Here is a 25953-nt window from a genome sequence, read left to right as displayed (position 1 = left end):
TGGATTCGAGACCAGGAAGAGATCAGCCATAATACTGTAAAGGCGATGGGCCCTGAAAATATCCCAGCAATAGTACTGAAGACTTGTGCTCCAGAACTGGCTGCACCCCTAGCCAAGGTGTTCCAATACAGCTACAACACTGGCATCTACCCAGTGAAAAATTGCCCAGGTGTGTCCTGTACACAAGAAACAGGACTAATCCAACCCAAACAATTACCGCCCTATCAGTCTACTCTCCGCCATCAGCAATGTGATGGAAGGAATCATTAACACTGCTATCAAGCGGCACTTATTCGGCAATAACCTGCTCGTGGATGCTCAATTTGGGTTCCGCCAGGGTCACTCAGCTCCTGACCTCATTACAGCCTCAGTTCAAACATGGAGAAAAGAGCTGAATGCCAGAGATGAGGTGAGAGTGACTGCCCTTGACATCAAGGCAGCATTTGACCGAGTATGGCATCAAGGAGCCCTAGCTAAACTGGAGTCAATGAATCAGGGGGAAAACCCTCCACTGGTTAGAGTCACACCTGGCACAAAGGAAGATGGTTGTGGTGGTTGGAGGTCAATCATCCCAGCTCCAGGATATCACTGCAGGAGTTCCTTAGGGTCGTGTCCGAGGCCCAACCATCTTCAGCTGCTTCATCAATAACCTGCTTTCCATCATAAGGCCAGAAGTGGGGATGTTTGCGGATGACCGCACAATGTTCAGCACCATTCGTGCCTCCTCAGATAATGAAGCAGTCCGTGTCCAAATGCAGCAAGACCTGGACAATATCCAGGCTTGGGCTGACAAGTGGCAAGTTACATTAGCGCCACACAAGTGCCAGGCAATGACCATCTCCTACAAGAGGGGATCTAACCACCGTCCCTTGACATTCAATGGCCTTATCATCGCTGAATCCACCACAATCAACATCCTGGGGATTACCATTGACCAGAAACTGAACTGGACTAGCCACATTAAGGCTGTGGCTACCAAGACAGGTCCAAGGGTGGGATTCCTATGGTGAGCAACTCACCTCCTGACTCCTCAAAGTCTGTCCACTATCTACAAAGCACAAGTCAGGAGTGTAATGGAATACTCTCCACTTGCCTGGACGAGTGCAACTCCAGCAACACTCAAGAAGCTTGACACCATCCAGGACAAATGTTTTGGGCCAGGGTTTAGACAACTCCAAAGTATATCATGGAGTTCACCTGACCTACAACTGTTTATTGATTTTGGTTACGATGAGCACAAGAGCCTGCCTTCAGGTGTTATTCAACAGTTCTTAGGTGCTTTTAATCAAAAAACAAACTTTATTCTACAAATTTAGTTAACATTTGTATAAACACACGGTAAGAACTTTTATCAACTACAAACATAAAGACCCCATACAGCTACAGTAATCTATATATAACCATTAATGAATTCGCCCTTAACTGTTCCAATTCAATAATGAAATCAAAGTAAACACAGAAACCCCTTTTCAAAGGTGTGGCCCAGCACTCGACATTCAACAGGATGTTTTCTGGGATGGAACATTTAATTATGTGGAGAGGTTGCCTTGTTTTCATTTGAGCAGAGAAGGGCGACCTGATCGAGGTGTACAAGATTATCAGGGACATGGACAAGGTGGATAGGGAGCAGCTGTTCCCCTTAGTTGAAGGGTCAATCACGAGGGGAGGAGGTTTAGTGGGGACGTGAGGCAGAACTTTTTACCCAGGGGGTGGTGATGGTCTGGAATACACTACCTGGGAGGGTGGTAGAGGTGAGATGCCTCACATCCTTTAAAAATCCGCGATCTGTCAGGATAGGCAACAGCACCTCCTCCACAATAGTCCTCAATACCGGGCCCCGCAAGGATGTGTGCTTAGTCCTCCACTGTACTCCCTATACACACATGGCTGTGTGGCAAGACTTAATTCCAACTCAATCTATAAGTTTGCGGATGATACGACTGAGGTGGGCCGTATCTCAAACAACGACGAATCAGACTACAAGAGGGAGATAAATCACTTGGTTGCATGGTGTACCGAAAACAACCTCTCGCTAAATGTCCGAAAGACCAAGGAACTGATCATCGATTTCAGGAAGCATCGCATGACTCACACTCACGTCTGCATCAATGACTCCGAAGTGTAGATGGTTGATAGCTTTAAGTTCACGAGGGTCACCATCACCAACAGTCTGTCCTGGTCCACTCACGTTGATGCAACAGTCAAGAAAGCCCAGCAACGTCTCTGCTTCCTACGGAAGCTAAAGAAATTTGGCATATCTGCATCGACTCTTATAAACTTCGACAGATGCGCGATAGAGAACATTTTATCCGGCTGCATCACAGCTTGGTATGGCAACTGCTCAGTCCAAGATCGCAAGAAACTGCAGAGTGTGGTGAACTCAGCCCAACGCTTCACACAAGCTTGCCACCCCCACATTGATTCTGTCTACACCTCTCGCTGCCTCAGGAAAACAGATAGCATTATCAGAGACCCCTCACACCCAGGCTTTGCCCTCTTCCAGACCCTTCCATCAGGCAAAAGGTGCAGAAGCCTGAAGACCCGCACATCCAGACATAGGAACAGCTTCTTCCCTACAGCTACAAGACTCCTCAACGACTCCCACTCGGACTGATCTGTTCCCTGTAAGAACACTATTCATGACACCATTTGCTGCTCTTGCTCATGTATTTGCTTTGTTTGGACCCTTGTTCCGCACTGTAACCAATCACTGTTTGTCGATGTACCATTTGTCAATGTACTCTGTTGATTATTCTATTTGTCTACTATGTATGTACTGTGTACATTCCCTCGGCCGCAGAAAAATACTTTTCACCGTACTTCGGTGTGACAATACATGTGACAATAAATCAAATCAAATCAAAAAGTATCTGGATGGGCACTTGCCACATCATAACATTCAAGGCTATGGGCCAAGTGCTGGCAAATGTGATTAGGTATGTAGGTCAGGTGTTTTTCATGTGTCATAGAATCATAGAATCCTACAGTACAGAAGGAGGCCATTTGGCCCATCGAGTCTGCACTGACCCTTTGAAAGACCACCCTACCTAGGCCCAATCCACTGCCCTATTCCTACGAAAACTACCCGAAGGGGTAATTTAGCATGGCCAATCCACCGTTTTTGAACTGTGGGAGGAAACCGGAGCACCCGGAGGAAACCCACGCAGATACAGGGAGGACATAAAACTCCACACAGTCACCCGAGGTTGGAATCGAACCCGGGTCCCTGGCGTTGTGAGGCAGCAGTGCTGACCACTGTTCCACCATGTCACTGTGTTGGAGCAGACAGAGAAGGGCTACTTCAGCAGTGCATTTTCCTTGAATAGACATAAACCTACCTTTGAAATTCAGGAGAAAACAGCTCCCAATTAGACATTCATTTTATGTCAATGTACAAGTTACAATCCTGGACATTTATATTTATATTTCTTGGTTTGTTTTACACAGAATCATAAAAAGTGCAGAAGGAGGCTATTCAGCCCATCGAGACTGCACCGAGTCTTGGAAAGCTCACCTTACGCATGCCCACTGCCCTACCCTTCCACCGTAACCCAGTAACTGCACCTAAACTCCTGGACACTAAGGGGGATTTTGCATGGCCAATTCACCTAACCTGCACATCTTTGGAGATGGAAAGTTTTATGCAGCTATTCCAGTGAGAAGTGTTCATTCTCTCATTGGTGAAAGAATTAGTAGAACTCCATGATTGAAATAATGTCCATTCCATTAAAGATGTTAATTTGACAGCTGATGGGGTTTCTGCTCCTTGAGGGGTTTCCTAGCGCATGCGCAGGTCTGCTGCTTATGAGCACTAAACGCGCATGCGTCCAATCGCAGAATCGCCGGCTCACCGATAAGTGACGTAATTTACAAATGGCGGCGCCCAGGCGGTGAATCAAATCACAGCAGAGACCGGAATCAGGTGGGTACCCGGGGGGGAGGGAGCCCGGCGGGGGCATTGAGCATTCACTCACTCACTGACTGACCTTCACTCACTGATCCTCACTCACTGACTGACTGACCCTCACTCACTGATCCTCACTCACTGACCCTCACTGCCTGACTGGACCCTCACTCACTGACCCTCACTGCCTGACTGGACCCTCACTCACTGACCCTCACTCACTGACTGACTGACCTTCACTCACTGATCCTCACTCACTGACCCTCACTGCCTGACTGGACCCTCACTCACTGACCCTCACTGCCTGACTGGACCCTCACTCACTGACCCTCACTGACTGACTGGACCCTCACTCACTGACCCTCACTGACTGACTGGACCCTCACTCACTCGCTCGCTGACTGACTGACCCACCCACCCTCACTCGCTCACTGACTGACTGGACCCTCACTCACTCACTCGCTCGCTGACTGACTGACCCACCCACCCTCACTCGCTCACTGACTGACTGGACCCTCACTCAATGACCCTCACTCGCTCACTGACTGACTGACCTCACTCACTGACTGACCCTCACTGACTGACTGACTGACTGGATCCTCACTCACTGACTGACTGGACCCTCACTCACTGACTGACTGACTGGACCCTCACTCACTGACTGACTGACTGGACCCTCACTCACTGACTGACTGACTGACTGGACCCTCACTCACTGACCCTCACTCGCTCACTGACTGACTGACCCTCACTCATTGACTGACCCTCACTCACTGACTGACCCTCACTCACTCACTGATCCTCACTCACTCACTGACCCTCACTAACTCTCACTGACCCTCACTCACTCTGACCCTCGCTCACTGACTGACCCTCGCTCACTGACTGACCCTCGCTCACTGACTGACCCTCGCTCACTGACTGACCCTCACTCACTGACTGACCCTCACTCACTCACTGACCCTCACTCACTCACTGACCCTCACTCACTCACTGACTGACCTTCACTCACTGATCCTCACTCACTGACTGACTGACCCTCACTCACTGACTGACTGACTGACTGGACCCTCACTCACTTCTCACTGACTGACTGACCCTCACTCACTGACTGACTGACTGACTGGACCCTCACTCACTTCTCACTGACTGACTGACTGGACCCTCACTGACTGACCCTCACTCACTGACTGACTGACCCTCACTTGCTCACTGACTGACTGGACCCTCACTCACTGACTGACTAACTGGACCCTCACTGACTGACTGACTGACTGGACCCTCACTCACTCGCTCACTGACTGACTGACTGACTGGACCCTCACTGACTGACTGACTGACTGGACCCTCACTCACTCGCTCACTGACTGACTGACTGACTGGACCCTCACTCACTGACCCTCACTCGCTCACTGACTGACTGGACCCTCACTCACTGACTGACTGGACCCTCACTCAATGACTGACTGACTGGACCCTCACTCACTGACCCTCACTCGCTCACTGACTGACTGACCCTCACTCACTGACTGACCCTCACTCACTGACTGACCCTCACTCACTGACTGACCCTCACTCACTGACTTATCCTCACTCACTCACTGACCCTCACTCACTCTCACTGACCCTCACTCACTCTGACCCTCGCTCACTGACTGACCCTCGCTCACTGACTGACCCTCGCTCACTGACTGACCCTTGCTCACTGACTGACTGACTCTCGCTCACTGACTGACTGACTCTCGCTCACTGACTGACTGACTCTCGCTCACTGACTGACTGACTCTCACTCACTGACTGACTGACTCCTCACTCACTGACTGACTCCTCACTCACTGACTGACTGACTCTCACTCACTGACTGACTGACTCTCACTCACTGACTGACTGACTCTCACTCACTGACTGACTGACTCCTCACTCACTGACTGACTCTCACTCACTGACTGACTGACTCCTCACTCACTGACTGACTGACTTTCACTCAGTCACTGACTGACTTTCACTCAGTCACTCACTGATCCTCACTCACTGACCCTCACTCACTCACTGACCCTCACTCTCACTGACCCTCACTCACTCACTGACCCTCACTCGCTCACTGACTGACGCTCACTCTCACTGACCCTCACTCACTCTGACCCTCGCTCACTGACTGACCCTCACTCACACTGACCCTCACTCACTGACTGACCCTCACTCACTGACTGACCCTCACTCACTCACTCACTGCCTCACTCACTCCCTCACGCTCACTGACTGACGCTCACTCTCAAGACCCTCACTCACTCTGACCTCTCACTGACTCACACTGACTCACTGACCCTCACACTGACTCACTGACCCTCACTCACTAATTCTGACGCTCGCTCACTCTGACGCTCACTCACTCTGACGCTCACTCTCACTGACGCTCACTCTCACTGACGCTCTCTCACTCTGACGCTCACTCTCACTGACGCTCTCTCACTCTGACGCTCTCTCACTGACGCTCACTCACTCTGACGCTCACTCTCACTGACGCTCACTCTGACCCTCGCTCACTCTGACCCTCGCTCACTCTGACCCTCGCTCACTAACCCTCGTTCACTGACTCACTGACCCTCACTCACTGACCCTCACACTGACTCACTGACCCTCACACTGACTCACTGACCCTCACCCTCACTCTGACCCTTGCTCACTCACTGACTGACCTCGCTCACTCACTGACTGACCCTCGCTCACTGACTGACTGACCCTCGCTCACTCACTGACTGACCCTCGCTCACTCACTGACTGACCCTCGCTCACTCACTGACTGACCCTCGCTCACTCACTGACTGACCCTCGCTCATTCACTGACTGAACCTCGCTCACTCACTGACTGACCCTCGCTCACTCACTGACTGACCCTCGCTCACTCACTGACTGACCCTCGCTCACTCACTGACTGACCCTCACTCACTCACTGACTGACCCTCGCTCACTCACTGACTGACCCTCGCTCACTCACTGACTGACTCTCGCTCACTCACTGACCGACCCTCGCTCACTCAGTGACCGACCCTCGCTCACTCAGTGACCGACCCTCGCTCACTCACTGACCGACCCTCGCTCACTCACTGACTGACTCGCGCTCACTGACCCGCACTCATTCAATGACCCGTGCTCACTCACTGACCAGCGCTCACTTACTGACCCTCACTATGGACCCAGCAACAGTGAAGTAACAGCGATACATCTCCAAGTCAGGATGGATGGCCAGTGCTTTGGCCACTCACTGACTGACTGACTCCTCACTGACTGACTGACTCCTCACTCACTGACTGACTGACTTTCACTCAGTCACTGACTGACTTTCACTCAGTCACTCACTGATCCTCACTCACTGACCCTCACTCACTCACTGACCCTCACTCTCACTGACCCTCACTCACTCACTGACCCTCACTCGCTCACTGACTGACGCTCACTCTCACTGACCCTCACTCACTCTGACCCTCGCTCACTGACTGACCCTCACTCACACTGACCCTCACTCACTGACTGACCCTCACTCACTGACTGACCCTCACTCACTCACTCACTGACCCTCACTCACTCACCCTCACTTGCTCACTGACTGACGCTCACTCTCACTGACCCTCACTCACTCTGACCCTCTCACTGACTGACACTCACTCACTGACCCTCACACACTCACTCACTGACCCTCACACTCATTCTGACGCTCGCTCACTCTGACGCTCACTCTCACTGACGCTCACTCTCACTGACGCTCACTCTCACTGACGCTCACTCTCACTGACGCTCACTCTCACTGACGCTCACTCTCACTGACGCTCACTCTCACTGACGCTCACTCTCACTGACGCTCACTCTCACTGACGCTCACTCTCACTGACGCTCACTCTCACTGACCCTCACTCACTCTGACCCTCGCTCACTGACTGACCCTCGCTCACTAACCCTCGTTCACTCACTCACTGACCCTCACTCACTGACCCTCACTCACTGACCCTCACTCACTCACTGACCCTCACTCCCTCACTCTGACCCTTGCTCACTCACTGACTGACCCTCGCTCACTCACTGACTGACCCTCGCTCACTGACTGACTGACCCTCGCTCACTCACTGACTGACCCCCGCTCACTCACTGACTGACCCTCGCTCACTCACTGACTGACCCTCGCTCACTCACTGACTGACCCTCGCTCATTCACTGACTGAACCTCGCTCACTCACTGACTGACCCTCGCTCACTCACTGACTGACCCTCGCTCACTCACTGACTGACCCTCACTCACTCACTGACTGACCCTCGCTCACTCACTGACTGACCCTCGCTCACTCACTGACTGACCCTCGCTCACTCACTGACTGACTCTCGCTCACTCACTGACCGACCCTCGCTCACTCAGTGACCGACCCTCGCTCACTCACTGACCGACCCTCGCTCACTCACTGACTGACTCGCGCTCACTGACCCGCACTCATTCAATGACCCGTGCTCACTCACTGACCAGCGCTCACTTACTGACCCTCGCTCGCTCACCGACCCACGCTCGCTCACCGACCCACGCTCGCTCGCTCACCGACCCACGCTCGCTCGCTCACCGACCCACGCTCGCTCGCTCACCGACCCACGCTCGCTCGCTCACCGACCCTCGCTTGCTCACCGACCCACGCTCGCTCGCTCACCGACCCACGCTCGCTCGCTCACCGACCCACGCTCGCTCGCTCACCGACCCACGCTCGCTCGCTCACCGACCCACGCTCGCTCGCTCACCGACCCACGCTCGCTCGCTCACCGGCCCACGCTCGCTCGCTCACCGGCCCACGCTCGCTCGCTCACGGCTCACGCTCGCTCGCTCACCGACCCACGCTCGCTCGCTCACCGACCCACGCTCGCTCGCTCACCGACCCACGCTCGCTCGCTCACCGACCCACGCTCGCTCGCTCACCGACCCACGCTCGCTCGCTCACCGACCCACGCTCGCTCGCTCACCGACCCACGCTCGCTCGCTCACCGACCCACGCTCGCTCGCTCACCGACCCACGCTCGCTCGCTCACCGACCCACGCTCGCTCGCTCACCGACCCACGCTCGCTCGCTCACCGACCCACGCTCGCTCGCTCACCGACCACGCTCGCTCGCTCACCGACCCACGCTCGCTCGCTCACCGACCCACGCTCGCTCGCTCACCGACCCACGCTCGCTCGCTCACCGACCCTCGCTTGCTCACCGACCCACGCTCGCTCGCTCACCGACCCGCGCTCGCTCACTGACCCGCGCTCGCTCGCTCACTGACCCGCGCTCGCTCGCTCACCGACCCTCGCTTGCTCACCGACCCACGCTCGCTCGCTCACCGACCCGCGCTCGCTCACTGACCCGCGCTCGCTCGCTCACTGACCCGCGCTCGCTCGCTCACTGACCCGCGCTCGCTCGCTCACTGACCCGCGCTCGCTCGCTCACTGACCCGCGCTCGCTCGCTCACTGACCCGCGCTCGCTCGCTCACCGACCCTCGCTCGCTCGCTCACCGACCCTCGCTCGCTCACCGACCCGCGCTCGCTCGCTCACCGACCCGCGCTCGCTCACCGACCCGCGCTCCCTCACTGACCCGCGCTCGCTCGCTCACTGACCCTCACTAACTCACCGACCCTCACACTGACCCTCACTCACTCACTGATCCTCACTCACTCACTGACCCTCACTCACTCACTGACCCTCACTCACTCACTTGCCCTCACTCACTCACTTTTCTCTTCACTGTCATACCCTTTTCATTAGCGAGACCAGCATTTATTGCCCGACCTTAATTGCCCTTGAGAAGGTCGTGGTGAGCTGCCTTCTTGAACTTCTGCACTCCCTGTGGTGTGTAGACCCACAGTGCTGTTTGGGAGGGAGTTCCAGGATATGGACCCAGCAACAGTGAAGTAACAGCGATACATCTCCAAGTCAGGATGGATGGCCAGTGCTTTGGAGGGGAACCACCAGGTGGTAGTGGTGTTCCCATATACCTGCTACAAATAACGCATTGACATTTCTGACAAAACAATTGGAGTACAGGAGTAATACTTAGACTCCCTATAATGCAGGAGGAGGCCACTCGGCCCATTGAGTCTGCACCGGCTCACCAAAAGAGCACTCCACCATGGCCTACTTACATACCCTGTCCCCGTAACCTTCTCCATAGATCATAGCCAACCCACCTAACCTGCACAACTTTGGACTGTGTGAGGAAACCGGAGCACCCAGAGGAAACCCACGCAGACACGGGGAGAAAGTGCAAACTCCACACAGTCACCCGAGGCCAGAATCGAACCTGGGTCCGTGCCTCTGTGAGGCAACAGTGCTAACCACTGTGCCACCTGTCGTGCTAGGTACACTGGTCTAACACTGGCTGCAACTGCATGCAGCTTAGATCAGAAAAATACTCCAGACCTTGAAGTTAGTTCAATCAGGTTTATTGAACTAATAGCACAGTTCTCTGTGAGTTCGACTCTCTGCTAACTTAAGTGTGGTTACTCTGTCTGACTGAACCAGACTAGCTCTTAGCCACGTGGTTGTGATATTGTAACAACACCCTTGACTGACTTTCCAGATGTTCATCAGTGGAAAGAAGCGGAGTGTGAGTGCCTCGTGTCTTTTATAGTCAAATTCCCACCCCTCAGTGTCCTGCCTGATTATTGGTCATGTCCTGTTCTCTGTGTCCATTAGCTGCTTGTCTGTATACCATTGTGTGTGTCTGCATATCATGGCACCACTTGAAGTAAGGAAGTCTGACTACAATTATACAGGACATTAGTGAAAACACATCTACAGAACGGTTTGCAGCTTTGGCCTCCTAACCTGAGAAAGGAAACACTTACCTAGAGGGTGTGCAGCAATGGTTTACTAGACTGGCTCTTGTGATGAAGGGATTGTCCTATGAGGAGAGATTGAGTAGGCAAGGTTTATGTTCTCCAAAGTATAGACAAATGAGAGGCGGTCTCATTGAAACACATTTCTTAAGGGGCTTGCCAGGATAATTGCTAAAGGGTGTAGAACATGGGGTCACATCCTCAAAACAAGGGACCAGCCTTTAAGGTCTGAATTTAGAAAACATTGCTTCACACACAACGTTTTGAAGTTTTAGAATTCTCTATCGAGAGACGCTGAGTCGTTAAGTATATTCAAAACAGGGGCAGCACGGCAGCACAGTGGTTAGCACTGCTGCATCACGGCGCTGAGGTCCCAGGTTCGATCCCGGCTCTGGGTCACTGTCCGTGTGGAGTTTGCACATTCTTCCCGTGTTTGCGTGGGTTTCGCCCCCACAACCCAAAGATCTGCAGGGTAGGTGGATTGGCCACTCTAAATTGCCCCTTATTGGAAAAAATGAATTAGGTACTCTTTAAAAAGTATATTCCAGATTAATAGATTTCTTGGTATCTGAGGGAATTATTGGATTATGGGGTTAATAAAATGGGCAAGCAGAGTTGAGGTCAATGGTGGACCATGATCTTGTTAAACAGCGGGGCAGACTCAACGAGCTACTCCAGATCCTATCTCCTATGTTTTTATGTGTGATAGGAATATTTTTTTGCCAATTTCTGCCCAAGCTTGGATGTTATGCAGAACCTGCTGCATGTGGGTGCAAATTGCTTCCATAATGCGAATGGGTCTGAACATTGCTCAATCATCAGCAAACAGCCCATTTCTGACCTTATACTGGAGGGAAGGTCATTGATGAAGCAGCTGAAGACGGTTGGCCTTGGTCACGACCCTGAGGCACTCCTGTAGCAATGACCTGAGGATGAGGTGATTGGCCTCCATCAGCCACAACCATCTTCCTTTGCGCTCGACATGACTCCAACTAGTGGAGAGTTTTCCCCGATACCATTGACTTTGTTCTGACAAAGGCTCCTTGATACTTTGTTTGGTCAAATGCTGTTTTGTTGTTGAGGGCAGTCACTCTCATCCCATCTCTCACTAGGCTGCGGCCAAAGAAGTCACTACTGCAGGCGGCGCAGTGGCACAGCGGTTAGCACTGCTACCTCAATGCCAGGGACCCCCGGGTTCGATTGCTGCCTTGGGTGACTGTCTGTGAGTGGAGTTTGCACATTTTCCACGCGTCTGCGTGGGTTTCCTCTGGGTGCTCTGGTCTCCCCCACAGTCCAAAGATGTGCAGGTTAGGTGGATTGCCCATGATAAATTGTCCCTTGCCGTCCAAAGATGTGCAAATTAGGTGGGGTTAGGGCAGGGGAGTTGACCTAGGGTAGGGTGCTCATCAGAGGGTTGATGCAACCTCGATGGGCCAAATGGCCTCCTCCTGCACTGTAGGGATTCTATGTACATGATGCAGCTAGGAGCTGGAGATATAAAGTCCTAAGAGCACACTTTTGAATATATTTTAGTTTCTAAGTGTGTTTTACCTACTCCCATGTCCTCCCCACCACTCAGTCGCTCACATACAAATGCACATACTCTCTCGCTCTCTCTCCGCGAGCACACACGCCTCTCGTGGACCGTCCCTGATTGTATAACATGGGCCACTGGGAGTGTGAACAGGTTGACTGGCTGTCTGCTCCTCTATTACTGTGGCTCTTCCTCAGATAGCGTACACCGGGCCAACTCTGCTTATGCCTCCTCAAGGTGAAGCAGCAGAGATCAGACGTTTGCTGTTCTGCCCAATTCCACAGCGTTACACCTCCCACACCTGTCCTCTTCCCCCAAAGAACCGGCTCATCCTGGCCCCAGTCATGTGCGCCCTATGCAGCACCTTCAGCTGAATTAAGCTGAGCCGTGCGCAAGAAGAGGACGAGTTCACCCTCCCCAGGGCGTCCCCCCACGTCCCATCGCCGATCTCTTCCCCATGCTCCTCCTCCCACTTCACTTTCAGCTCCTCCACCGAGGCCTCCTCCTCTTCCTGCATCATCTGATAAATCGCCGAGGTCCTCCCTTCACCGACCCACGTCCCCGAGAGCACCCTATCCTGCACCCCCCTAGGTGGCAGCAGTGGGAACTCCACCACCTGCCGCTTAACAAATGTCCTAATCTGCATCTACCTGAAAGCATTCCCAGGGGGGAGGCCCCACTTCCCCTCCAACTCCTCTAAAGTCGCAAACTTCCCATCGAGGCAAACTTCCCATCCGCCTGATGCCTGCCCTATGCCAACTCAAAAACCCACCATCCATTCTCCCTGGTGCAAACCGGTGGTTGCCCCGTATCGGGGCCCACGCTGAGGCCTTCACCTCCCCCCCCCTGTACCGCCTCCACTGCCCCCAAATTGTGAGGGACGCCACCATCACTGGACTCGTGGAATACCTTGCCGGGGGCAGCGGCAGCGGGACTGTCACCAATGCTCCCAAACTCGTACCCACACAGGACGCCACCTCCAGCCTCTTCCATGCGGCACCCTCCCCCTCCATCACCCACCTGCGAATCATTGCCACATTTGCAGCCCAGTAATACCCACACAGGTTGGGCAGCGCCAAACCGCCTGCCTCCCTTCTTCGCTCCAGGAATACCCTCCTTACTCTCGGGGCCTTCCGCGCCCACACAAACCCCAGAATACCCTTATTCACCCTTTTGAAAAAAGCCTTCGGAATCAATATGGGGAGGCATTGGAAAAGAAACAAAAACCTCCGGCGCACTGTCATTTTAACCGACTGGACCCTGCCCGCCAACGAAAGCGGCAGCGCGTCCCACCACCTGAACTCTTCCTCCATCTGTTCCACCAGCTTCGAAAAGTTAAGCCGGTGCAGGGCTCCCAGTTCCTAGCTATCTGGACCCCAAGATATCTAAAGCTCCTCTCCGCCCTCTTCAACGGGAGCTCCCCTATCTCCCTCTCCTGGTCCCCCAGGTGCAGCACAAACAGCTCACTTTTCCCCACGTTGAGCTTGTAGCCCGAGAAGTCCCCAAGTATCTTCAACACCTTTGGCATCCCCCCAGCCGGATCCGCGACGTACAACAGTAAATCATTCGCGTACAGCGACAACTGGTGCTCCCCCCCCCCCCACACACACAATTCCCCTCCAGTTCTTCGAATCCCTCAGCGCCCTGGCCAAGGGCTCAATCGCCAACACGAAGAGCAGGGGAGACAAGGGGCACCCCTGCCTCGTCCCCCGGGAAAGCCGGAAGTCCTCCGACCTCCTCCCGTTCATCACCACACTCGCCACCGGGGAGCTGTACAGCAACCTCACCCAGCTGATGAATCTCTCACCAAACCCAAACCTCCTCAGCATTTCCCACAGGTAGCTCCACTCCACCCTGTCAAAAGCTTTCTCCACATCCATCGATGCTACTATTTCCGCCTCCCCAGCCACCGGCGCCATCATCATAATATTAAGAAGCCGCCGTACATTGACATTCAGCTGCCTCCCCTTCACAAACCCCGTTTGGTCTCATGGATAACCATCGGGACCACATCTTCCACCCTTCTGGACAGTACCTTTGCCAACAACTTTGCGTCCACGTTAAGGAGCGAGGTCGGCCTATAGGACCCACACTGGAGGGGGGTCCTAGTCCCGCTTCAGGATCAAAGAGATGATTGCCCTAGACATCGTCGGGGGCAGGGCCCCCGCTCCCTCGCCTTGTTCAGGGTCCTTGCAAGCAGCGGGTCCAGCAGATCTGAAAACTTCTTGTAAAATTCCACCGGGAACCCATCAGGTCCCGGCGCTTTCCCTGTCTGCGTACTTCCCATCGCCTCCATCAGCTCCTCCAACTCAATTGGGACCCCCAGACCCTCCACCCGCTCATCCTCTACTCTTGGGAACTCCAGCCTATCCATAAAGCGGTCCATTCCGCTCGCCTCCCTAGGGGGCACTGCCTGGTACAGCCCCTCGTAAAAGGATCGGAACACCCAATTGATGTCCCTGCCACCCCGCACCAAGTTCCCTCCTGCATCTATGACTCCCCCTATCTCTCTCGCTGCCTCCCGCTTCCGGAGCTGGTGGGCCAGCATCCGACTTGCCTTCTCCCCGTACTCATATTCCGTCCCCTGCGCCCTCCTCCACTGCGCCTCCGCCTTCCGGGTGGTCAGTATATCGAACTCCGCTTGGAGACTGCGCCGCTTCCTCAAAAGCCCCTCCTCCGGGACATCCGCATACCTCCTATCCACCCTTACCATTTCCTCCACCAGCTTCTCTCTCTCGATCCTCTTCCTGTACCCCCTCTAACTACTGCCTTCAGCGCTTCCCAAACCACCCCAACTTGCACCTCTCCGGTGTCATTGGCTTCCACATACCCCTCTATACCCCTACGGACCCGACCACACACTTCCTCCTCTGCCAGAAGCCCCACATCTAACCTCCACAGCGGGCGCTGATCCTTCCCCTCCCCCAGCTCCAGGTCTACCGAATGCGGGGCGTGGTCAGATATGGCTATCGCCGAATACTCCGCCCCCACCACTCTCGGGATCAGCGCCCTGCTGAGGACAAAAAAGTCAATCCGGGAATAAGCCTTGTGGACGTGGGAGAAAAAGGAGAACTCCCTACCCCCCCCGGCTTCAAGAACCTCCAAGGGTCTACCCCTCCCATCTGATCCATGAGCCCCCTCAGCACAGAGGCCGCCGCCGGCCTCTTAACTGTCCTAGACTTCGAGCGATCCAGAGCCGGATCCAGCACCGTATTAAAGTCCCCACCCAGGATCAAACCCCCCTGTCTCCAGGTCCGGGATCTGGCTCCGCATACGCCGCATGAAGCCAGCATCGTCCCAGTTGGGGGCGTACACATTGACCAGAACCACCCGCTCCCCCTGAGGTCTACCACTCACCATTGCATATCTACCTGCGCTGTCCGCCACCACATTAGACGCAACAAACGACAAGCTCTTCCAGAATAAGATCGGCACCCCTCGATTCTTCGCATCGAGCCCTGAGTGAAACACCTGCCCTACCCAGCCTCTTCTCAGCCTCACCTGATCCGCCATCTTAAGGTGCGTCTCCTGGAGCATAGCTACATCTGCTCCCAGCCCCCTCAGGCGTGCCAAGATCCGGGACCGCTTCACCGGTCCATTCAGCCCCCTCACGTTCCATGTGACCAGCCGAATCTGGGGGGTCTTCCCCCTCCCTCTGCGCCGATCAGCCATAGCTCTCCCTCGGCTCACCACGTGCCCAGGGAATCCCCCAGGCCCGTTCCCCACAGTGGCAGACCCCCCCCCCCCCCCCCCACCATCACCAGCGGTTTCCCTACGGCCCCTGCAGCAGCAACCCGGTATCCCCCCCCTACTCTTTCCCCCCCCCGATGCAACGCAACCACCCCCAATTCCTCCAGCGTGGGAAGAAAGCCCGTGCTTCCATCCCGAACCCCGACGCCCCAGCCCAACATGCGGGAAAAAGACGGGCACATGATCTAGCGGGACTGCAAACAGCTCCCCAACCCTCCACCACTGGAAAAAACTAAAAAGCACCACAGTAAATAAATAGCCCCTAAAAACGAAGAAGCAGAGCAACAAAAAAGCGACATCAAACACAGCCAATAAAAACGAAAGGATACCAAGGAGGACAAAGCCTCCGGACAATGTACATCATTCCCCAGCCCCTCAGTCCTCAGTTCGAGTCCAATTTCTCTGCCTGTTCAAAAGCCCAGGCCTCCCCGGAGAGTCAAAGTAGAGCTGGCGGTCCTTGTAAGTGTCCCAAAGGCGAGTCGGCTGTAACAGGTCAAACTTCACTCCCTTCCTGTGAAGCACTTTCTTCGCCTGATTGAAGCCAGCCCTTCTCTTCGCCACCTCCGCGCTCCAGTCCTGATAGATCCTAATGTCCGCATTCTCCCACCTGCTGCTCCTTTCCTTCTTCGCCCATCTCAGCACGCACTCACGGTCAACGAAGCGGTGAAAACGGACTAGCACCACCCTAGGCGGCTCGTTCAGCCTGGGCTTCCTCAACAGCACTCGATGGGCCCCCTCCAGCTCCAAGGGTCCTTGGAACGACCCTACGCCCATTAACGAGTTTAACATCACAACCACGTAGGCCCCCAAATCCGACCCTTCCAGCCCCTCCAGGAGGCCCAAAATCCACAGATTCATCCGACGGGAGTGGTTGTCCAACTCCTCAATCCTTGCCAGCCATTTCATGTGAAGCGCCTCATGCGACTCCACCTTCACTGCTAGGGCCAGGAGCTCGCCCTCGTTCTCCGAGGTCTTTAGCTGTAGCTGCCGGATCTCTGCAGCCTGAACCGTCTGAGTCGCCATGAGCTTGTCCAGCGAGGCCTTAAACGGTTCCAGGATCTCAGCCTTCAGCTCCCTGAAGGAGCGCTGAAGCAGCTCCTGCTGCTCCCGCTGCTCCCGCGCCCACTGCTGCCACGCCGTCGGTTCCCCGCCCGCCGCCATCTTGTTTTCCTTGCCTCGCACCTTTCTCTGCTTCAAAGTCGATTTTCTGACCACTCCGCTCCTGGTCCAGCACATCCACCGGCAGCTGAGCACAGTGGCCACGTTCCCACACGGGGAAAAGTCGAGCCAGCGCCACTGCGGGCCCTTAAAAGAGCCCGAAAGTCCAAAAATAGCGGGAGCTACCGAACGTGCGGCTTAGCTCCGCATCACTGCAACTGGAAGTCCTCCGGAATTTAAAAAAAATTACGTTGGACTGAAGAATGGAAGAAAAAGAAATAAGGACCTGTAGTTATTTGGTACTTCTCACGGTCACCGGCTATCTCAAAGCACTTTTAGTCACCGTTGTACTGCATTATCCTGCCTTTTACATCCAGTGGACATACAGGGCACGTCGCTCCGGATGAATTTCTTCTTGAAAAATAGTCACTGCTGTTTTGTTGACAAACATGGCTGCCAAAAATGTACATCGCAAGATCCCACAAACAAAAGTGGCTCACTAATATTTTAGGTTGAGTTGGTTAAGAGAGAATGGTTGATTAAGACATCAGGAGGACTCTCTGCTGTTCTTCGAAGAGATGCCTGAGGTCTCTTTCAACCTGCTTGAGCAGATGCGTGGAGCCTTGCTTTCACGTCTCGGTCAAAAGACGGCACCTCAGTGAAGTGTCAGTCGAGATTGTCTGCTCCAAGTGTCCGGACTCTGACCTGCATCCAAATGCTCTGACTGTTAGTGAGAGTCCTTATGAAAAAATGAAAATGAAATGACAATCGCTTATTGTCACAAGTAGGCTTCAAATGAAGTTACTGTGAAAAGCCCCTAGTCGCCACATTCCGGCGCCTGTTCGGGGAGGCTGGTACGGGGAATTGGACTGTGTTGTCGGCCTGCTTTAAAAGCCAGCTTTTAGTTCCAATATTCAATAATCGGAGCGAAAAAAATGCTTGAGTGTTTTTAATTAATTTTGCAAAATGCACGGCAGTCAATAGTAGAATAATTCAGCTTATTCAGCCATGCTATGGTTTTGAGAATTGCAAATTCAGCTGATTAAAACGGTTTAATCATTTACTTGAATTATTGTGCAGAGTATCTGAATTGATTATAGGCACAAGTTGTGCTGGATTTGGTAACTGGTTTAGCAGTTCATGTAATGCCTGATATTATTTGTGGCAAAATGCAGCATAGCCGTAATACCAATTTATACAGGACTCTGAGATGACACTAGTTGAAAGGGTTGTTACCCAGGTGGACTTATGCAGTCAGTCTGGCTGAACAAGTAAGGGACTTACTTGGTAATTTAAAAACCCCAAATTCTGATCTGGTTGTTCCACAATAAAGTCACACGGAGGGCAGCACGGTGACGCCGTGGTTAGCACTGCTGCCTCACGGTGCCGAGGACCCCGGTTCGATCCCAGCCCCACACTGTCCGTGTGGAGTTTGCGCATTCTCCCCGTGTCTGCGTGTGTCTCGCCCCCACAATGTGCAAGGGTTGGTGGGTTGGCCATGCTAAATTGCCACTGAAATGGGGGAAAAAAAGAATTGGGCACTTTAAATTTAAAAGAAAAAGAAAGATCTGACGTTGCAATTTGGTGCTTCTTCACTCGTATCCAAAGTCTGGAGCTGGACAATAATGTAAATTATAAACACGCCTCCTCCCCACTTACTAAATTGACCTGACAGTAAAATAGCATTTCACAACAATGGTCCTTGAGCAAGTTTATTGTAATTGAGGTTTAATGTATTACAGGTTTAGGTGCTGTTTTATGCTGCGTAAGAATAAAAATAGTGATAATAGATTGGCATATGAATTGTGTATTCTAAAGGGCAAGGACGTATCAAGACTTTGCTAATATTGCACTCTTGACATCTCAAGACACTTGTACTGTACCCTCTAAAACATGGACGGTGGAGGTAAGGAGTCTGCGATCTTCGAATTAAGATTCTTTAATGAACAAAATGTGTTCAGTCCTTTGCATTTTTATTCAGGATTGTAGAGTAACTTTGTCAACAGTTTCCATCAGAGATAAGGTGGTATCAAGGAATATTCGGAGATGACACTAGTTGGAAGGGTTGTTACCCAGCTGGGGTCTGGATGTTTTCATGCTGTTGTGGTTAATCTAGTTTTGTAAAGGAAACTGATAAAAGAAAGAACCAACTTGCATTTAAATAGTGCCCTTCCTGCACTTTGGACAGCAAGGATCTGGACTGCCTGAGAATGTGCTGGGGGCAGAATCCATCAAGACTGGGGAGAAAGGGCTGAGGGAAAAAGGTGGGGGAGTGGGACTAGATGAGTTGCTCTCACAGAGGGTCGGCACAGACTCGATGGGCTGAATGGCAGCCTCCTGTTGATTCACTGACTGAATGTCCCAGCTCACTTACTGCCACTGAAATGTAGCTACAGTTGTCGGAAACGGAGCAGCCAATACGCTCACATTGAGCTAATTCTTCTTTGCAAAAGGTGTTGCATAAATTGGAAGGGAGGTAGCTGAGATCTGGCAAGCAGCAGATTCCTGACTTTGAGGAGGCAAATCACAAGACTGCTTCACATTGGGTGCAGTACTCCGTTAAGAAGGATTAGTTCTGTCTGAAGTTGCATCATGATAAGGGCACCTGGCCACAAATCTTTAAGAGGCAAGTTTGCTATCAAAAAGCATTTACTCACAGACGGAGTAATCGATATCTGGCATGGTGCGTAGGTAATTGAAGCTACAGCTCCAGAGGAATGAGCCAGCTCAATTTATCACGTATTGATCAGCACATCTCTGGGGGTGTTTACAAAATGCTGTATATTTTTTTAAAGATTTAGAGTACCCAATTGATCTTTTCCAATTAAGAGGCAATCTAGCGTGGCCAATCCACCTCGCCTGCATATCTTTGGGTTGTGGGGGCACAACCCACACAGTACGGGGAGAATGTGCAAACCCCACACGGACAGTGACCCAGGGGCCAGGATTGAACCTGGGACCTCAGCTAGCCACTGTGCCACCGTGCCGCCCAACAAAATGATATTTTAACTTGTCTTTCGGATGAAATGCTAAACCAAGGCCGTGTCTACTCAAGGCGAAGGATCCCATGGCACCATTTTGATAAAGAGCCTGGGAGTTCTTCCGGGTGTCCTGGACAATAGTCATCTCGGAGTAACCACTGAAACATTGGGCGGGAATCTTCGTCAGTTCCCAGCAGCGGGATTCTCCGGTCCGCTGCCCTGAAGGGCAGGTTTGGCTGAGCGTCGAATTCTCCGTCCTCATAGCAGCGGTAGTGGGGCGGACTCGCATCGCACAATCCCGGCCATTGTGTCCATTGATCTCAATGCTGATTGTGGGAACTCACTCGTGAGCAAATTGGCTGTTGTGTCTCCTGTTATATTATGGTGATTATACATTAGAACTGCCTCCAGGAAGTTGGGGGGGGGGGGGGGGGGGGCGGGGGGAGAGTTGTAAAGTGCTGCGGGGCATCCACAGCTTGGGAAAGGTGCTGTATGAATACGAGTTGGTTCTTTCCTTTAACGCCATAAAAATGATAACTGCAACTCTTCTAGCTCAACACACCTTGCAAGTTGGAAGGTGAAGAGACTTTGAAGCAAAGGTTATTGTTACTTTGGACCCCAGGATTACCACATTGGGTAATCAGTAATGTGGTATTCTGCGGTAGTGGTTTATTGATTAATAAACTGCAGCCCTATAATAATGTTCGCCAGATACTGAGCTTTCATTCATCATAGTCTTGTGCCATGTATCCTTAATTTAATTTCTGCTCGAAACTCCCGATGAGGTGTTTCCTTGTGTTCACACTAATAATAAGCAGTTGTGGGCCTCTGGATTCAGCGTCAGTCTGATCTCAGTGGAAATGGCAGTGGGGATTATGCAACCTGACTCTGGATCCACGAGTCCCCTTGGATGGAACTTGCAGTTGAGTTTGGAATTTGCTTTCCTCCCCGACATCTAAGCATCCCGCCACTGTTCACTGTTTGAGTTTACACTGGAGAAATAATCACCTTCCGCAATCAGTTACATCTAGTGAGATAATTGGTCAATTTCAACAGCCTGATCTTCCTTTTAAGTATCTAGCCTGCTTTCTGAAATATCTGACATTGGATGTTCTGGCTATCTTTGTTCGCCAATTCCTAATGCTCACTGTGCTTTTTATCATGCATTGTAAAATGTAATTGATCAATTTTTTGACTGTGGCTGTTTCATTATCTGGCCTGTAACTTAATATCTCAAATGTTATCCCGATGAGGAAAAGCTCCTCTATTCAAAATATCAAGCCAACTCTCGAGTATTTCATCACTCACATTCTTGAAGGTTCTTGGTATCGTCCCATCTGGCCTGAAAACAGCTAATTCATTGGCTTCCTTTAGAATAAATAAAAAAGGTTCTTAAATCAATCACTGGATCTTGAATTTGTCTGTAGCCGTCCGACAGGACTGCACAGAAGGCTGGTTCACAAGGTCGGGTTGACCTGAACAAGGGAGATTTATTGAGTCAATCAGAAATTGGTTGAATCAGAGAAGAAAATGGTCATGGTACATGAAGCTATGTTTCAGTGGAGAAAAGCTCGCGAGCAGGCTGGCAACCTACCCAAATGGCTTAGTAGTGGGAAGAGAAACTCGGGGCGGGATTCTCCGATTGCTGACACCGAAATCGTGTCCGGCGATTGGTCGGAGAATCCAGTTTCTGGCGCCGAAATCGGGGGTGGTGCCGTTTTTTGGATGCTCCTCAAAAAGAACGCAATCGGCGAGTATGCCGCACGCTGTTGGGGCAGCCTCAGGACGTCACCTGGGGCCCTCCACTCACCCCCGATGCTCCGCCCCCAATGGGCCGACTTCCCGACGGCGTCGGTCGAGTGTCTTCTCAGTTTTCAGGGACCTCGCATGGCGCCTGTGGACTGTGTCCAGCGCTGCCACAGTCAGGGAGCGGGAGCCGCTCCGCTCGCCAGGGGGGCTTTTGCGGGGTCTGGGGGGACTGGTGGGGGTGTGTGACCAGGGGGATTACAGGGGGCCACTATCTGGCAGGCTGGGTCGCCTGCGGCTGGCGCCATGTTGTATGTCGCGGTAGCCGGCCATTCTCCGCCTGTATCTGCAGGTAAAGCCGGGGCTTTGCGTGGCGCAGCTGCTAGCCCCCCACCAGACGGAGCATCGGTGCGGCCCTGACATTTTGTTCGTAAGACGAGATACTTCCTCCACACTTGGCCACAAAATCGGAGAATCCAGCCCTAAGTTTTCGAATGATTCAAAATATGTTCACCCTCTTGAGACAGTGGCGACTCTAGGTCCCGTGCGCTGAATGGCTAATAGCCACAGCCTTGAAGACATGCCCTGTGGCAAGCTTGCTATTGGCATGAGACCAAAAGGTTGCCCAGGTCTGTGATACAAGGATGTCTGTAAGCGAGACCTCGAGTTGACAAGGATTAGAGTCGATGCATGGGATGTCTATGCTGCTGACCTGAGGACCTGCAGACAAGCCGTCCGCAAGAGTGTGGTAGAAGCAGAGGTGAAAATAAATGACCAGCTGGAGGAAAAGAGAGGCCTCCGAAAGGACCTTGGCACAATGTTACTCGGATACGGTAGAGATTGGCACTCACGAGTCGGCCTCTACTGCTGTAACAGACCATGTTCAATCCAGAATTGACATCGCCCCGGGCGCATACCATCATTTCCCAAGATGGAGGAATGCCAATAAAAGGGTGCTGGGTTAATTGGGGGTTTCGACGGAGTAAAATGACTTGACCAGATGGTCTTTGCCAGTTCTGAACACACCTAAATTTGTGAGGACAGAAGTGACACCTGATTGCCGTATCTGCCAGTTCCTATCTTATTGACATTCGAATGCTTCAGGATGATTATGGTCTTGCCTTCGATATTCTACTGGGTCCAGGAGTGCCATGAATCCTAAGTGATTTAATATCTTTTTTGCATATGCCTACAAAATCTCTTTTGGCAGATGAGAGAAATATTTGACAAAGGCACAGCTGGTTACAAATTGAAAAGCTGCTTCGTTTCACACGTGACCTTGCAAGGGCAATCATTTTAATCCGATTTACTTCATCGAATCAGTAAAATTTGTCTTTGTGTAACTATACAAAATAATGAACATGATATACTTCCCCAAAATCAATCAGTTAAATTGCTTAACTTGAGCAGCACGGTGGCGCTGTGGGTTAGCCCTGTGCCTCACAGCGCTGAGGTCCCAGGTTCGATCCCGGCTCTGGGTCACTGTCTGTGTGGAGTTTGCACATTCTCCCCGTGTTTGCGTGGGTTTCACCCCCACAACACAAAGATGTGCAAGCTAGGCGGATTGGCTACGCTAAATTGCCCCTTAATTGGAAAAAATTAATTGGGTGCTCTAAATTAAAAAAAATTTGAGCAACTACTAACTCTCCTTCATTCTAACTTCCTCCCAGCTTTTGCTGTGTCTGATTGCCTGGTTTCTGATCGAAGAGGGAAGATCTGCCAGACACCTTGGCCGGGATTCTCCCTGAATCGGCGGGGCGGCCCATACCGGCGCCACAGAGCGGCATGAACCACTCCGGCGTCGAGCCGCCCGGAAGGTGCGGAATCCTACGCACTTCCGGGAGCTAGGCCGGTGCTGGAGGGGTTAGTGCCGCGCCAACCGGCGACGAAGGGCCTCCGCTGGCCGGCGTGAGTAGCCGCATGCGCAGGGCCGCCAGCGTGTTCTGATGCATGCGCAGAACTGCTGGAGTGTTTCCTGCACATGCGCAGGGGGTTTCTTCTCCACACTGGCCATGGCGGAGCCTTACACAGGCCCGTGCAGAGGGAAAGAGTGCCCCCACGGCACAGACCCGCCCGCAGACTGGTGGGTCAGGCCATCGTGGGGGACCCGGAACCCCCCCGCTCTCCCCCAAGGACAACGCGAACTGCCCTCCAAGCCAGGTCTCGCTGGTATGGACCATGTCTATTTCACGCCGGAGGGACTGGCCGAAAACGGGCGGCCACTCGGCACATTGGGGCCCGGGGAATTGCCGGGGGGGGGCTGCTGCCAATGGCTTCTGACCGGCGCGGTCCGCAGCCGGCGGCGGGGCGGGATTCATGCTGCCTCCCGGCGATTCTCCGACCTGCTGGGGATCGGAGAATCCCGCCCCTTATTCTAAGCACTAGGGAGCAGGGACTTCCTGCCACAACAGTTGCAAAATGTTAGTCAATCATCAAGATGCTTATTATTTACATTCTTTGGCGGGAAAATCCACTTCCAATAGCATATTAACCACCAATCAATTTTGTGTCTTTACTTTTAGCTGATGTGGTTGTGGCCCAGTGGTTAGCACTGCTGCCTTACAGCGCCAGGGACCGGGTTCCATTCCAGCCTTGGGTGACTATATGTGTGGAGTTTGCACGTTCTCCTCATGTCTGAGTGGCATTGCAAGTTGCAATGAGGAAATAAGAAATTTACTAATGGGCATTGGACAGGTTAGGTGAGTGGACCAAAATTTGGCAGTTGGAATTTATCGTGGATAATTGTGAGGTTATCCATTTTTGGTTAGAAGAATAAAAAAAAGCATCTGATTATCTAAATGAAAATAAACTTCAAAATGCTTTAGCGCAGAGGGATCTGGGTGTCCTCATGCCTGAATCATAGTTAGTATGCAGATGCAGCAGGTAATAAGGAAGGCAAATGGAGTTTGGGCATTTATTGATAATGGAATACAGTTTAAAGTGGGGATGTGTTGTTACGACTGTGTAGAGCATTGGTACCACCGCATCTGGAATACTGTCCACGATTTGATCCCCTTAGTTGAGGAAGGATGTAAATAAATTAGAGGTAGTTCAGAGAAGGTTTACTAGATTGATTCTGGGAATGAAGGATTTGTCTAACCGGAAACTTACAGGATACTGCGAGGCCTGGATAGAGTGGACGTGGAGAGGATGTTTCCACATGTAGGTGAAACTAGAACCAGAGGACACAATCTCAGACTAAAGGGACCATCCTTTAGAACAGAGATGAGGAGGAATTTCTTCAGCCAGAGGGTGGTGAATCTGTGGAACTCTTTGCCACAGAAGGCTGTGGAGGCCAAATCACTGAGTGAACTTAAGACAGAGATAGACAGGTTCTTGATTAATAAGGGGATCAGGGGCGATGGCGAGAAGGCAGGAGAATGGGGATGAGAAAAATGTCAGCCATGATTAAATGGCGGCAGACTCCATGGGCCAAGTGGCCTAATTCTGCTCCTATGTCTTGTGGTCTTATGGTCTTGTGAAGAGAGATTGAGCAGTTTAGGCCTATACCCGAGTTTAGAAGAATGAAAGGAGGTGTAATTGAGGTATATAAGATACTAAAGGGGATTGACAGAATAGACGGCGAGCAGATCAACCCTTTGTTGGACGTTCCAGAACGAGAGGCTATAGTTTAAGGCTAAGGGGTGGCAGGTTTAACATAGAAATGAAGAGGAATTATTTCACTTGGAGGGTTGTGAGTCTGCAATTCCCTATCCCAGAGTTCAGTGGACACTGGAACACTAAACAAATTTAAAGAGATAGATACGTTTTTAATTTGTAGCGAAATGAAGGGTTATGGGGAGTGGCAAGGAAGATGGGGGTGAGGCTGAGATGAGATCAGCCATGATCGTATTGAATGGTAGAGCAGACTCGAGGGGCTGAATTGCCTAATCCTGCTCCTAATTCTTATGTAAGAAATGAATCTGGATTAGATCTATAAATTTGCAATCTATAGAAATTTGCATTGTGTGTTTTCCCCATATGAGGCTACCTTACATACATGTCCCAGCAGTGGGAGTCGACAGGGAAGAC

General features: G+C 52.2%; 1 protein-coding gene across 2 annotated transcripts in view; it reads left to right on the top strand.

Moving 5' to 3' along the window:
- The first annotated feature begins 3839 nt into the window (after positions 1-3839).
- The window catches only part of xpnpep1 (X-prolyl aminopeptidase (aminopeptidase P) 1, soluble), an 86795-nt gene continuing 64681 nt past the window's right edge, over positions 3840-25953 (top strand). The window contains exons 1-2 of one of the 2 annotated variants that reach the window (XM_038821852.1): positions 3859-3922; positions 19013-19100. In XM_038821852.1, coding sequence (XP_038677780.1) covers positions 19088-19100 — 13 coding nt within the window. In that variant the 5' untranslated portion in view covers positions 3859-3922; positions 19013-19087. Of the gene's footprint in view, positions 3923-19012; positions 19101-25953 lie in introns of both variants that reach the window. The other variant, XM_038821853.1, reaches the window with a different exon arrangement.

This window comes from Scyliorhinus canicula, chromosome 16, assembly GCF_902713615.1.
Source record: "Scyliorhinus canicula chromosome 16, sScyCan1.1, whole genome shotgun sequence".
Taxonomy (NCBI): domain Eukaryota; kingdom Metazoa; phylum Chordata; class Chondrichthyes; order Carcharhiniformes; family Scyliorhinidae; genus Scyliorhinus; species Scyliorhinus canicula.
Note: the sequence above shows the minus strand (reverse complement) of the source record. Positions and strands in the feature narration are given on the sequence as shown.